The sequence below is a fragment of the Elephas maximus genome, chromosome 6 (genome assembly GCF_024166365.1).
Source record: "Elephas maximus indicus isolate mEleMax1 chromosome 6, mEleMax1 primary haplotype, whole genome shotgun sequence".
NCBI lineage: Eukaryota > Metazoa > Chordata > Mammalia > Proboscidea > Elephantidae > Elephas > Elephas maximus.
Window position 1 is genome coordinate 76,225,239 of NC_064824.1, and position 16,506 is coordinate 76,241,744.

The 16,506-nt window shown below is 37.6% G+C and overlaps 1 protein-coding gene across 1 annotated transcript in view; it reads right to left on the bottom strand.

The window, feature by feature from the left end:
• Window positions 1–16,506, bottom strand: part of PDE11A (phosphodiesterase 11A) — a 600,047-nt gene that overhangs the window by 377,108 nt on the left and 206,433 nt on the right. The window contains exon 4 of the mRNA XM_049887539.1: window positions 11,532–11,690. Coding sequence (XP_049743496.1) covers window positions 11,532–11,690 — 159 coding nt within the window. The remainder of the gene's footprint in view (window positions 1–11,531; window positions 11,691–16,506) is intronic.

Below are 16,506 nucleotides of genomic sequence, written 5' to 3' on the forward strand. Positions count from 1 at the left end.
CAGAGCAGACTGCCCCACGGGGTTTCTATGGCTGTAAATCTTTACAGACACAGACCACTGACCATCAAGGGTTCTTTCCGTGTAGACTAAATGATGCAAATTTTGGGGAAAATCTTCATTTATAGGTATAATAGATAAATATAGAGAATTACAAATAGAAAATTAACAGCAATTTATCTGAAAGGTAGGATGATTATGGGCAATTTTCATTTTTCCTCTTTTTTTTCTTGTACCTTGTATATTTTCTAAAATAAGCCCATATTACTTTTATAATTAGGAAAAAATCTTATAAAAGGAAACCAGGAAAGGCAGAGATACCAAATTCAAAGATAGTCAATATACCTGGAATTCTTCTAAATCCCACTTTTTAAGCAAAACAGAATTCAAGTTGTTGAAATTCCAAATCAAGGTATAGATAATGCTTGGTATGCATGTAGATATACAGACCCCTTGCAAAAACTCTGATGTCATCACTCTAAGGTAAAAAGAAAAAAACTTGCTGTTTTATTCAATTAACACTGAACTAGTTATTCAAAGACAGCTGTCTTAACTCAAAGTCTCCAGTAAATGAGAATCCACAACACCCTGTTCTAGTTCTTTAAGAACAATTCTTACTGCCAAAAAGTACTTATTTATTACCAATCTGCAACTGCAGATCATTCCCTCTTGTCCAAACCCCGTATAAATCAGAGAGAGAGAGTTTATAAGAGAGCTAGTTCTTTGTCATTATGCACTTGTAAGAAGTTGTCTGGACCAAAAGACAATTTCAATTTCTCCCAGCTATTAAGAACTGTTGATTTATCGGTCCCTTAACATTTTTTTTTTTTAATGCACTGAACTGTCCTCAGTCCCAACCTTTTCCTCCCAGGTTCCCCAGAGTCATGTCTGTTCAGCACTATAATATCTGCAGCCTGGCTGTATCAGGTTAATGTCGTCCAGTCTGTTAACTTTCCCAGTCCAGATGATGGTGAGTCGTACTGTGACTACAAGTCGATACTCATAAGAAGATACAGGACAGAGTCACTCGAGGTGAAAACAATAATAAGACAACATTTTCTTATACCTCAAGTTTAGCACAAAAGGCAGCTTAAGGGGCTTCTGTGAACGCTTAAGAGTTAAGGGGAAAAAAGAGAGATTCAGGTGAACAGTTAGTCGCAGTTTATTACATAACTGAGGTAACAGTTATGATTGAGAGAGAGGTTTGGATCAAATCTAGTGAAAGACCTCACGTTACTGTGAGCCCTTTTGATACTGCCTAGAAATAATTAATCACACTCAGATGAACAAAAGCTACTGAAAAAACATGTTGAAGTGCCTAAATTATACATCTAATCATACCTGAAATTATATACTCTTGTGTTTACTTTATTGTCTGTCTTCACCACTGGAATGCAAACTCTGAGAGGACAGGAGTTTTTGTCTGCCTTATTCATCACTTGAACCCCAGCACTTAGAACAGTGCCTCAAACTTTATATAAACAATGAAACAAATAGTTCTTTTACATAATGGAACACTATACAGCTATTAAAAATGATGGTCAGTGATTACTGTAAACCCTCCCCAATCACTGTTAATTCAGCATTGTAACAGCTATAGCCCTGTAACTTATTTATTTCATATTCCTAGTATATATAACCTAGCTTGCTGGGTTACCGCTTCCTTGATAACTCTTAGAAACAAAAAGAGAAGCTAAGGAAGCAAGGAATTACAAAGGCCAGCACATCAGCCATCTGAGGACGGTAAGAGTTTTTGCAAAGGGCCTATAAATCTATATTCATACCAAGTATTATCTATATCTGAAATACCAAATACATTATGTATGTATTATCCTCTATGTTTTTGACTTTTTCATTACTACTTTTTTTTGATTCCTGTGTATTTGGTCATTATATATTTCCTAAATAAATGGTTAGTAAAAATACAACTGCAATCACTTGGGAACATCTGAAAAAAAGTTAAACTATGAAATATTAGGAACTATTAAGAACAAAGAATAGTCACTTTTGGAAGAGTGCCTACTTAGGTCTGAGATGACGGAATTTGACTTAGCCTTGAGTGTGAAGAAGAGGAGAATTCCATGCAATTGGATAAGAATATAAGCAAAGGTATAGGACTGTGACGTACAAGACAAAACCGGGCAAAATAGACCAGTTTTCATTGAGTGTTAACTTTTAAGCTAGGTCCTGGCAGGCCAATTTGCTTTCCGTCCCCAAAGTTAAAACCAGACCTAACCCATTGCCATTGAGTCAATTCTGACTCATAGCTACCCTGTAGGACAGAATAGAACTGCCCCATAGGGTTTCCAAAGAGCGGCTGGGGGATTTGAACTGCTAATCTTTTGGTTAGCAGCCGAGCTCTTAACCACTGGGCCATCAGACCTGGCCTAAAGAAGAGGCAGAGAATAGAGCCAGGATTTATAACATTACTTCTTTAACAGAAAAATTCCCTGAAAGTAACCTGAGTTCTGACTGGTAATGTTTTGGCCACAGTTTTCTCACAAATCTCAGTTGTTTCTGAAGCTCTCATCAGACATAGGCCAGCGAACACAGAGGACATGACGGAATTGGTCGCTGAAGCTCTTGTTTCACACTGATTATCTGAAACCTGAGTAATAGCTGCTAACAGGTAAATAAACAGTGCAGTGACTAGACAGTTTACATGTAGATAAAGTGTTGCAATTAACCAGTTATGAAATTCAATCCAACTTTTTCAAGGAATGAAACCTTACTGTATCCAAGAGAACTTGAAATCATGAGCTGCCTGCCAGGGCTTTTAAAACATTTTGCTAAACCCTGACTTTTAATTATAACAGTATTTTATTACAAGAAGTTTGAAAATCTAATAATTGGAATATAGGCAGAAAAGGAAAAACAAGATGAGAGCACAAAGGACAATTTCTACAATTAGTTGATTCACTTCTCTTTTGGCATTTGAGTATCTAAAAATAGAAAACATGGAGTACTAATAGCAAACACATAAACTTGCCTGGCAGAGTTCTTGTAATACCACTATAGTTGTGTACAGTAAGATGCCTTTTTAAAAATAGCTACTTGAAAAATACTTTTGTTAGAAGCTAATTCTTCATAATATCAAAGAGGAAGCCTGTCCATTAAAGTACCTTCGCCCCTCATTAAGTTGATTTTTTTAAACTGATTAGTTGTTTGGAGGTTGGTTATTATGGCAGAGCTTACAGCCATGTCTAACGGATTTCAATAAAATAATTTTTAAAACAATTTTTTTTAAACATATTTGACTATGCCAGTCAAATATCCTATGCAAGTCACACATCAATGAGCTACATTCAGAGTACTGGGGCCACCAATTTGCCACCCCTTTCAGGGTGATGTATTCAATATCGTCCTTCCTTACGACAATGAACTTTGCACACTTCATATCCCACAAGGATCCTAAACATCAGCCTTCACACCAGGAGCTTATAAAATCCTCCCCATTATCTGGCTGTGAGTCCCAGGTCTCCTGCAGATAACAAAATGGCAGCTTCTGGAGAGATTCATTAACATCATTCCTGCACCATCCTCAACACCAATTGGCAGAGCAGCATCAGTGGTAACAAGCTCCTGGAACATGGCCAGTCCCAAAGCAGCCAAGCTCAGTTGGCTGCATCCCCGCACTGCAGGGAATCTGAACATGTCAGTGTGATGGATAGCAGCAGGGTAGCCAAGCTCTCTGAATTATGAGAGGTGATCACATGCCAAAGAAACCTATAAAGACTACCCAAAGAAGAACTTCAAGCCACAGCTGCTTACTTCTACTGTTGGAAAGTAACCGTAATAGACATATCATACTTTATGTAACACCAAAAGAAGAAATGGCTTCTTTGAGGCTGAGGTATGGGCAACCTGGGAAGAGTGGAAAAGAGCTGGTGCTCATTTTTATTTCCCAGGTTTCATCCTGGTGCGCCCAAACAGTTTAATAGATTACAAATGTTTGCTCCCATTCAGGTCTCATTATTTTGTGCTGCAAAATCATACTTCCTTTACTTACCCAGGAATAACAAATTGACGAATTAACTGGATGCAAAGAGTTCAGTCATACCGCTTATATCAGCTAGCTTAAACATATCACTGAAAAACATGAACATTTGCTTGAAATCCAGGAAGTGAACCAGAAAATTCTAATCATCTGTTCTGCTTTTGTGTGTACTTCCAACATGAATTACCAAATAAAAATCCATCAGTATGTGATTTAAATTATTAATCTGTACACTATATATTACATAAAATGCATATGGTAGACCATATTTTACATAAAAGTCTCATGACTACTGATAAAATTATTGCCAATTATGCAAGAACTTTAAAAAGCATGATTGTTAAGTCATCAAAACGAATTTTTCAAGCAGAGGCTGAATTATTGGGTAAAGATTTCTGCATTGGATGAGGGCTTGGGTAGTAGGGCATGGCCTTCAAAATCTCTCCAATTTCTTCCAACCATTATTACATACCAAAGCACAGCCACTGAATCATAGTTACAGAATTTTCAAGAAACACAATAGGATTCTCTGCGCAATTATGTTAGTCCAGAAATAAATATACCATACTTAATTTCTAATTTATCTCTGAGGCAAATGATTTTTTTATTTTCATTTTGCAAAATGTTTTAAAATTATACCACAGTTTAGAGTCTCCAGAAGTTGACATTTTACAATACCAAGACATATAAATCATATCATGATAAATGTGCAATAAATTTACCATTATCCACATAAATTATGACATAGCAGTTATGTGTATAAAGCAAAATAATGAATAGAGTTCAAATTATTTTAGTTTGTGTCTTAGTCATCTAGTGCTGCTCTAACAGAAATACCAAAAGTGGATGGCTTTAACAAAGAGGCGTTTATTTTCTCACAGTCTAGTAGACTGAGAGTCCAAATTCAGGGTGTCAGCTCCAGGGAAAGGGTTTCTCTCTCTGTTGGCTCTGGAGGAAGGCCATTCTCATCAATCTTCCCTCGTCTAGGAGCTTCTCCATGCAGGAACATGGGGTTCAAAGGACTTGCTCTTCTCCCAGTGCTCTTTTCTTGGTGGTATGAGGCACCCTGCTCTGCTCATTTCCCTTTCCCTTTATCTCTTGTAAAATGAAATGTGGTGCTGGCCACACTGCAGAAAAACTTCCTTTACATTGGATCAGGGGTGTGATCTTAGTAAGGGTGTTACAATCCTACCCGAATCCTCTTTAACATAAAATTACACTCAAAAAATGAAGAACAACTACACAATACTGGGAATCATGGTCTAACCAAGTAGACACATATTTTGAGGGGACACAATTCAATCCATGGCAATTTGGCTTCAAAATACATGGCGAGATATTTCATGAAGCTCCATTTATTGATAATAAGTGCCATCCTAAGTACTTTATACATATTATCTAACTGACTCCTCACAACAACCCTATGATGAAGGTTCTGAGGCTTAGAGATATTAAACAACTTGCTCAAGTTCACTCAGCTAATCAACAGCAGAGCAAAGACTTGAGCCTGCCTTGGAGGGTACCTGACTCCAGAGTGGTATACCTAGACGCTAACCACATGGCTTCCATTTAGCTTCCTTGTTTCCTTACTTGTACGTAACATTGAAATTACTTTTGTTGCTGGAGTTTATACTATTGAATGTGGGAGGAAGCTGTCTCAAGCCTGCTGGCAGACTAAGGAAATCTAATTTGAGTTTTAAAATGTGAACTGAACTAAGTTGGCAGAGCTCTGTGAAAATAGGTACACGCATCCCATAACCATTGTAGATGGGCTCAATATTTCCAAAAGCTATCTGATAACATGGAATGAGAGCTATAAAGTTTTTCTTGCCCTTTGACGCAGTAATTTCAGTCTTCAGAATATACCCCAAAGAAATAATACAAAAGAAAAAAGTAATTCATCAAAGATACTCATTCAGGGACTATTTATGTTAGTGAAAAACTGGAAACAACTCAGATTTCCAGTCATAGGGCAATGACTAAGAAAACTAAGGTATATAGAAAAAGAAAAGAAGAAAACTTTATAATCCCTAGAAATGGCAAATGTAGACTACATGCCTATATGGACATATGTTTAAGAAGGAGTTTTAAAAGTAGAATATAAATTAGTATAATAATCTAACGCATAATCTTGTACAACCAACTAAAACAGTATGTAGTACATTAACAATAAAAAAAGATAATTTTGAATTTATAAAGAAGTACATTCCCCTTTCCATTGCTGAAACTCCACCACCAGAAGATTACTTGGCATATAAAAACCCATTGCCCTCGAGTCAATTCTGATGATAGTGACCCTATAGGGCAGAGTAGAACTGTCCCACGGGGTTTCTAAGGACTGCTTGGTGGATTCAAACTGTCAGCCTTTTGGTTAGCAGCCATAGCTATTAAACACTACGCCACCAGGGTTTCCACGTGGCATATAAACCCAAAACAAACCCATTGCTGTCGAGTCGATTCCGACTCATAGCGACCCTATAGGACAGAGTAGAACTGCCCCCATAGAGTTTCCAAGGAGCACCTGGTGGATTCAAACTGCTGACCTTTGGTTAGCAGACATAACCCTTAACCACTATGCCACCAGGGTTTTTACCTGGCATATAGGTTGTGCTTAATAAAAACTTAGAGGTTTAAATTATACAGAGGTAACCTTTTTTAACTGAAAGCTGGCTGTATCTTACATATATTAATATGCTATCAGTAAATGCTATTTGTGTGTGTGTGTGTGTGATAACTTACTATATGTTAGGCATTCTTCCAAGTATTTTCTCTGTATTCGCTCATTTAATCCCCCTACGGCCCTCCGAGATGCGTACTATTATTATCATCCCTCTTCCCAGAGGAGGTCATTGAGGCATAGAGAAGTTAAGTAATTTGCCCAGGGTTACACAGGCCATGGCAGAGATGGAAGTTCAACTCAAGTGGACTCAATAAAGGGTCTATGTGTAGTCATTACACATACTGTCTTCACTAATTTGGAAGATGTATCCAGATCTTGTTCTTTCCCATTCATTACTAGCTTGTGTTTTCTGTTCTTCTTCTTTGTCACTCCTGTTTGATTAACCATACATAGAATTCTTGGGGGAAAGAACAAGAACATTTTGTAGAGGATGGGAGTTAAGACTCTACTGTGGGCACACGGGATAATGCCACAAGGAAAAAATATAAGATTTGGAGAAAGGAAATACTCAAAAAAAAAAATCTAAGAAATAAGTTGCCTGGTGACAAATACAGAAGAATATTTTAAAACTCTTTAGAAATATATAATTTTTAAATAAAATTTATGTTTTACAATTGCCTAGTTTCTTACATTTTGCAAAGTACTTTTCATTTATGATCTTATTTAACTATCATATCAAGGCAGGGTGGAGACTATAGCTGACAAATGAGGAAACTCAGATTCAGAGATTCAGTGGCTCACCCAAAGCAGGATGCTTGTCATCTGCTGAGCTGAGACTTGGTCCCAGGTCTTCATTTTCAACCTAAACATTGATGCCGTTGAAGATGCATTGGTAATTACTGCTGATTAGAATGCAAATGTTGGAATGAAGAAGGATTAGTAGTCGGAAAATATGGCCTTGGTGATAGAAACAATGCTGGAGACCACATGACAGAATTTTGCAACAACTTCTTCATTGCAAATACCTTTTTACAACAATGTAAATGGTGACTACACACGTGGACCTCACATGATGGAAAACACAGGAATCATATCGACTACATCTGTGGAAAGAGATGATGGAACCTCAATATCATCATTCAGAATAAGGCCAGGAGCTGACTATGGAAAAGACCACCAATTGCTCATATGCAAGTTCAAGTTGAAGCTGAAGAAAATTAGAATAAGTCCACAACAGCCAAAATATGACCTTGAGTATATCCCACCTGAATTTGAAGACCATCTCAAGAATAGATTTGATGCACTGAACATGAACACTAATAACCAAAGACTAGACGAGTTATGGGAAGACATCACAGACATGATACATGAAGAAAGCAAAAGGTCATTAAAAAGACAGGAAAGAAAGAAAAGACCAAAATGGATGTCAGAAGAGATTCTGAAACTTGCTCTTGAAAGTAGAGTAACTAAAGCAGATGGAAGAAATGAAGTAAAAGAGTTGAACAGAAGATTTCGAAGGGCAGCTTGAGAAGACAAAGTAAAATATTATGATGAAATGTACAAAGACCTGGAGTTAGAAAACCAAAAGGGAAGAACACACTGGGCATTTCTTAAGCTGAAAGAACAGAAGAAAAAATTCAAGCCTCAAGTTGCATTTTTGAAGGATTTTGTGGGCAATATTGAATGGCACAGGAAGCATCAAAAGAAGATGGAAGGAATACACAGAGTTACTGTATCAAAAAGAATTGGTCAACATTTCAGGAGGTAGCATATGATCAAGAACCAGTGGTACTAAAGGAAGAAGTCCAAGCTGCTCTGAAGGCATTGGCGAAAAACAAGGCTCCGAGAATTGATGGAATACCAATTGAGATGTTTCAACAAACAGATACAGCACTGGAGGTGCTCATCTATGCCAAGAAATTTGAAAGACAGCTACCTGGCTGACTGGAAGAGATCCACATTTGTGTGCATTCCAAAGAAAGGTGTGAAAATTATCAAACAATATCTTTAAAATCACATGAAAGTAAAATTTTGCTGAAGATGATTCAAAAGTAGTTGCAGCAGTACATCAGCAGGGAGCTGCCAGAAATTCAGGCCAGATTCAGAAGATGTCACATGGATCTTGGCTGAAAGCAGAAAATACCAGAAAAATGTTTGCCTGTGTTTTACTGACTATGCAAAGGCATTCAACTGTGTGGTTCATAACAAATTATGGATAACATTGTGAAGAAGGGGAATTCCAGAACACTTAATTATGTTCATGCAGAACATGTACATAGACCAAGAGGCAGTTATTTGAACAGAGCAAGGGGATACTGAGTGGTTTAAAATCAAGAAAGGTGTGTGTCAGAGATGCATCATTTCACCATACTTATTCAATCTGTATGCTGAGCAACTAATCTGATAAGCTGGACTATAGGAAGAAGAATGTGGCATCAGGATTGGTGGAAGACTCACTAACAACCTGCGATACGCAGATGACAAAACCTTGCTTGCTGAAATCGAAGAGGTCTTGAAGGACTTACTGAAGAAGATCAAAGACTATGCCTTCACTATGGATTACACCCCCACATAAAGAAAACAAAAATCCTCACAACTGTACCAATAAGCAACATCATAATAAACAGAGAAAAGATTGACATTGTCAAGGATTTCATTTTTCTTGGATCCACAATCAATGCCCATAGAAGCAGCAGTCAGGAAATCAAACAGCATATTGCATTGGGCAAATCTGCTGCAAAAGACCTCTTTAAAGTGTTAAAAAGGAAAGATGTCACTTTGAAGACTAAGGTGCACCTGACGCAAGCCATGATATTTTCAATGTCTTCATATGCATGGGAAAGCTGGAAAATGAATAAGGAAGATCGAAGAAGAATTGATGCCTTGGAATTACGATGTTGGTGAAGAGCATTGAATATACCATGGGCTGCCAGAAGAATTAAGAAGACTTTCTTGGAAGAAATACAGCCAGAGTGCTTCTTGGAAATAAGGATGGTTGAGACTTTGTCTCACATACTTTAGTAATGTTATCAGGAGGGACCAGTCCCTGGGGAAGGACATTATGCTTTGTAAAGTAGATGGTCAGCAAAAAAGAAGAAGGCCCTCAACAAGATGGACTGACACAGTGGCTGCAACAACGGGCTCAAGCATAACAATGATTGTGAGGCTGGTGCAGAACTGGGCAGTATTTCATTCTGTCGTTATGAGTTGGAACTGACTTGACAGCACCTAATAACAACAATGAAACATTGATGTTGTTGAAGACAGGTACAAAGCCCTGTGCACTAAATCACTCAAAGTTCATGAAGTCCTATGTCATCAGTATAAATCCATTGAGAAAAGTCCAGAACACAAATGTATTGTAAAGAGAATCAAGGATGAGAACTAAATATATAACAGGATTCTTTTAAATGAAGAAGGCATATGAAAGCAGGACTACCATCTGTGTATAAGTGTTTGGGGGATGTCTTGGGTATGAGGTTGGTATGTTTGAAAACACACAAAACCTAAATCCTTCTGTCTAAAACCTTAGAAGTGGCACATTATTACAGGACTCTGTCATCCATTGTACAAAATGCACAAAATGAAATCTTTGCTTTATCTGCACATTCCATGGAAACATTTGCACAATGATTAAGGTACCCTGCATTTATAAATGTTTCCAAACATCCTCTCATTCTCACCTGGTTCTGTCTGAAGGGGGTCTATTCTCTCTTCAGAGGTCAATTCAAATGGCTCCTCTTCCAAGAAGCCTCTTCAGCTCCTCCAAGTGAAAATAATCCCCCGTTTCCCAGACACTCATAGCATGCCCTAGAACATCTTGTAACTGATCCTTCCTTGCCTCTTGTCTTGGCATGACACATGTAGAATTTATCTTTGGGACTCCTATGACTGTTGACACAAGAGCCTTGCACACAGTAGAAGTTTATTGAATTGTTTAAAAATTCGGTAAACTGAAGTCCTATCATGCTCTAAGAGTTAATAAACCTTTACTGGGATCTGGGCTACTCAAATTCTACCAGTGGCTAGTGGATTCGAATTGCTGACTTTTTGGTTAGCAAACATAGCCTGCCACAGCTCGTAACCAGTGTGCCATCAAGGCTCCATGTTAGTGATCAGCACTGGCAAATAGCAGCCCCACAACCAGAAATTTAAATTATAAAGTCTTTTTAATTTTTTTTTATCTAATAGGAGAATGGTAATCATGAAATTTGAGAGATACAAGATTTGTTTTTACCACAGATTTTATAAATTTTCCACCAGATCTCATTCAATATAAGGTCACTGCTTCAAAGCAGGAACTTCAGTTTCCTGAAGAGTCTCTTTTTTAAGATAACTGGTGAATAAACTACTGGTGAAAGAATTTAGAATGTCAGAGCAAAAAATACATCACTTCTACCAAGGTCAACTGCTCTTCAGGGACAAAAATAACTTTCTTTTTTATTAGCAGTTTGGAATACCAATTAAATAGCATTCATTTTATTGAGATTTTTCTATAAGAACTAAGAAAACAATTCTTCCTAGTCATTATGAAAATACAAGGAAAAGTGCTGAGTTTCTGAAACATAGTAATCCCTATCTTCCCTTGGGCCATGGGTGGTAGTGGTGTGATCCTCAATTAAAAAGCTTACTTATAAGGAAAATAAAGACCAGGGAATAACAAGAATACTACTGAGGCTTGTAATGAAAAGTAAGTTAAGAAAAAGATGAAGTAATTATTTTCAATTACACCACATTCTATGAACTTTCAAAAAAAAAAAAAACCCATTACACATTGTATATAACTTGAGAAAAAGCTCTTTGTTTCATGAATGGACTAATCCAACAGCTATTCATAAAATTCCTGTGCTTTTCAGAGAGAATAGCAATCAATGATCAAAAAGCAAAGTACAAGTCACAAAAGGCAAGAAATCTTACTTTTTCGTCATCTTCAGTAAATGGAGCACCTTCAGGAATCTTATTTATTGCTTGGGCCACACCGATAATCTCGCCATCACTGCTTTGGATAGGCATGCACAGTAATGATTTTGTCTTGTATCCAGTTAGCTTGTCAATTTCATCATTGAATCTTCGATCCTAAAAATAAGACAGAGAAAGCACTAACCACACTGTCAGGGAGAAGGAGAGTGAAGTGTATTTTTGTATATGATTCCTTATCACTGGGAAAGGAGCCCTGGTGGCGCAGCAGTTAAGCACTCGGCTGCTAACCAAAAGGTCGGCAGTTCAAACCCACCAGCCTCTCCATGAAAGAAAGATGTGGCAATCTGCTTCCATAAAGGTTACAGCCTTGGAAACCCTATGTGGTACTTCTACTCTGTCCTATAGGGTCACTATGAGTCAAATCAACTTGATGGCAATGGATTTGGTTTGGATTTGGTTTATCAGTGGGAACTTTTACCCCCGATTTTAAATCACAATATTAGATTTGGTTTCATGTTGAATTCAAAGGAATAAAATGATAATAAATCATTGCCATAAATTTTACCATGCTAGATGAAGAAAGACTTTAAACCTGACTACAACATATCAAAATTGGTAAAGGGACAAGTGTTTTAAGAGAACCCCCGAGTATGCTATTTATTAAAATAGGGTATGTCACAAAGATAACCAGCTATGAAATATCATATTAGAAAAATACATGTGAATCATATATTAAGACACTATGAAAAAATATTCAGAAAAGCACTAATTTATTTCTGGTCAAGATAATCCTGTGAAAAAAGAACCTATGAGTCCATAGTATACTTCAAAAATAATCTTCCTCCACTCCCCCCAAAAAAGGAGAGTAGGAGATAAAAAGCTCATTTATAGATTGTATGCTAATAAATGCAGAAAGAATAATAGAAATATATAGTCTCTATTTTGGAACTACCAATATAATAATGGATGCAAACAAGTATCATCAATGAATGCCAATATCACTGGGTAAAAAGGTTGTTGTTAAACAGGATGTTCACACAGTCTCGAAGTATCGCCCCACTCATTACAAGAGAGAAAGAGCGTCTTTACAGTTGAGAGATCTGGTGAACAACACCTTTAAATAAAAAAACCAAACTTAGCATCACCATTAATGAGACAAAATGACATCATGTGCCTTCCAAAATGATTCAATAGGAAGGAAACATCATTCCCTACAGAGTATTCTTGTCAAATGTGTGGTATGAATCTCATCATATGGGGGGGGAAACAATAAGTATAGATTATTGGTTATTTAACCAGAAGACTGACCTGGACTCTTCAAAAATGTCTATGTCATGAAAGACAAAATTAAAAAGGAAATAAACCCATGGACTGTACTGATGTAAAAGAAGATTTAAGAGACCTGAAAATCAAATGAAATGTGTGATCTATCATTGGAAGTTGTATTTTAAAAAATCTATAAAAGATATTTTTGGCAGGAAAATTAGAGAAAGTTCAACATGGCCTTTATGTCAGATAAATGTTACATTGTATCAATATAAACATTCTTGGATGTGGTAGCTGTACTGTAATTATGTAGAAGAATGTCCTTGTTTTTAGGATATACATGTTACAGTATGGGGGGAGGTGAAATGTCATGATACCTTCAATTTACTTTGAAATGGTCAAATACATACATTAAAAAAAAAAAAAAAAGATTGACTCCTGAAAGAATAACAGGCACTAAAAAGGCTTCAAGGAAGATGATAAACTGGATCCAGGCTCACTGTTTCAACCTAGGGGCTGGAATACAGCTTCTCCCAATGTTCTCCATACTCCCTAGTTAAAGGAGGCTTCAAAAAACAAAAACAAAGCTCTGCAATTTACCACCATCTGGAGAATAAACAAGGGCTAGAGAGTAGAACAATGGTGGTTCAGTGGTAGAATTTTTCCCTTTCATGTGAGAGCCCTGGTTCAATCCCAGGCAATGCACCTCATGCACAGCCACCGCCCCTATCAGTGGAGGTTTGCCTGTCGTTATGATGATGAACAGGTTTCAGCAGAGCTTCCACATTAAGACAGACTAGGAAGAAAGGCCGAAAATCAGCCATTGCAAGCCCTATGGAGTTTTATTCTGACACACATGGGGTCACCATTGGCTGAAGTGGAATCAGTGGCACCTGGGTATTCATGGAAGCCATCCTAAAATCCTTAGCCAGGTAAGGGAGACTAGAGGAGAGAGGAAAATCAAAATCTAAACAAAAGCAAACCTCAGTTTCAAAATGAGCCTGGAACCAAGCTTTCAGAAAAGCACTAATTTCTATTAATTTTTTAAAAAATAATTTACTGAGGAAAACTACAATACGCTTCTGCAAGAAACCAAAACAGACATACATAATTGGAAAAACATACCTTGCTCATGGATAGGAAGACTTAACATTAAAAAAATGTCTATTCTACCAAAAGCGAGCTATACATTTAATGCAATTCTGATCCAAATCAAAATGACATTCTTTAAGGTGATGGAAAAACAAGTCACCAACTTCATATGGAAGTGAAAGAGGCCCCAGATAAGCAAAGCATTACTGAAAAAGAAGAAAAATGCAGGAGGCCTTACTCTACCTGATTTTAGAACCTATTATACTACCACAGTAGTCAAAACAGCCTGGTACTGGTACAACAATAGATACATAGACCAATGGAACAGAATTGAGAATCCAGGCATAAATCCATCCACATATGAGCAGTTGATATTTGACAAAGGCCCTAAAACAGTTAAATGAGGAAAAGAGAGTCTTTTAAACAAATGGTGCTGGCATAACTGGATAACCATCTGAAAAAAAATGAAACAAGACCCATATCTCACTCCATGCACAAAAACTAACTCAAAATGGGTCAAAGACCTAAATATAAAATCTAAAATGATAAAGATCATGGAAGAAAAAATAGGGACAACGTTAGGAACCCTAATACATGGCATAAACAGTATATAAAACATTACTAACAATGCAGAAGGAAAACTAGATAACTGGGAGCTCCTAAAAATCAAACACCTATGCTCATCCAAAGACCTCACCAAAAGAGGAAAAAGATTACCTACAGCCTAGAAAAAAGTTTTTAGCTATGACGTTTCAGATCAGCGCCTGATCTCTAAAATCTACACGATACTGCAAAAACTCAACTACAAAAAGACAAATAACCCAATTAAAAAGTGGGCAAAAGATATGAACAGACACTTCACTAAAGAAGACATTCAGGCAGCCAACAGATACATGAGGAAATGCTCACGATCATTAGCCATTAGAGAAACGCAAATCAAAACTACAATAAGATTCCATCTCACTCCAACAAGGTTGGCATTAATCCAAAAAACACAAAACAATAAAAGTTGGAGAGGCTGTGGAGAGACTGGAACACTTCTACACTGCTGGTGGGAATGTAAAATAGTACAACCACTTAGGAAATCGATTTGGCGATTTCTTAAAAAGCTAGAAATAGAACTACCATACGATTCAGCAATCCCACTCCTTGGAATATATCCTAAAGAAATAAGAGCCTTTATACCTATGTTCATTGCAGCACTGTTTACAATAGCAAAAAGACGGAAGCAACGAAGATGCCCATCAACAGATGAATGATAAATAAATTATGGTATATTCACACAATGAAATACCACGCATCGATAAAGAACAGTGATGAATCTGTGAAGCATTTCATAACATGGAGGAATCTGGAAGGCATTATGCTTAGTGAAATTAGTCAGTTGCAAAAGGACAAATATTGTATCAGACCACTAGTATAAGAACTCAAGAAATAGTTTAAACAGAGAAGAAAATATTCTTTGATTGTTACAAGAGGGGGGAGGGAGGGAAAGTGGGAAAGGGGTATTCACTGATTAGATAGCACATAAGAGCTACTTTAGGTGAAGGGAAAGACAACACACAATACGGGGAGGTCAGCACAACTGGACTAAACCAAAAGCAAAGAAGTTTCCTGAATAAACGGAATGCTTTGAAGGCCAATGTAGCAGGGGCAGGGGTTTGGGGACCATGGTTTTAGGGGACATCTAAGTCGTTTGGCATAATAAAATCTATTAAGAAAACATTCTGCATCCCACCTTGGAGAGAGGCATCTGGGGTCTTAAATGATAGCAAGTGGCCATCAAAAATGCATCAATGAGTCTCAACCCACCTGGATCAAAGGAGAATGAAAAACACCAAGGACACAAGGTAATTATGAGCCCAAGAAACAGAAAGGGCCACATAAACCAGAGACTACATCAGCCTGAGACCAGAAGAGCTAGATGGTGCCTGGCTACAACCGATGACTGCCCTGACAGAGAACACAACAGAGAACCCCTGAGGGAGCAGGAGAGCAGTGGGATGCAGACCCTAAATTCTCATAAAAAGACCAGACTTAACGGTCTGACTGAGACTAGAAGGACCCTGGTGGTCATGGCCCCCAGACCTTCTGTTGGCCCAGGACAGGAACCATTCTCAAAGCCAACTCTTCAGACAGGGATTGTACTGGACAATGGGTTGGAGAGTGATGCTGGTGAGGAATGAGCTCCTTGGATCAGGTGGACACTTGAGACTATGTTGGCATCTCCTCCCTGGAGGGGAGATGAGAGGGTAGAGGGGGTTAGAAGCTGGCAAAATGGACACAAAAAGAGAGAGTAGAGGGAGGGAGCAGACTATATCATTAGGGAGAGAGCAATTGGGAGTATGTAGCAAGGTGTATATAAGTTTTTGTGTGAGAGACTGACTTGATTTGTAAACTTTCACTTAAAGCATAATAAAAACTAAAAATAAAAGAATAATTTACTGAGGAACCACTACGTGGAGACATAGCAGGAAGCAAAAGAGGCGTCATCCCTGCCTTCACAGAACTTGAAATCTAAAAGGTGACATAGACAACAAGTAAGTATATAATTATATATTGTGGTGAGTAATACCATGGAAAGGAATAGGTGCCATGAGAGAGACTACTAGGA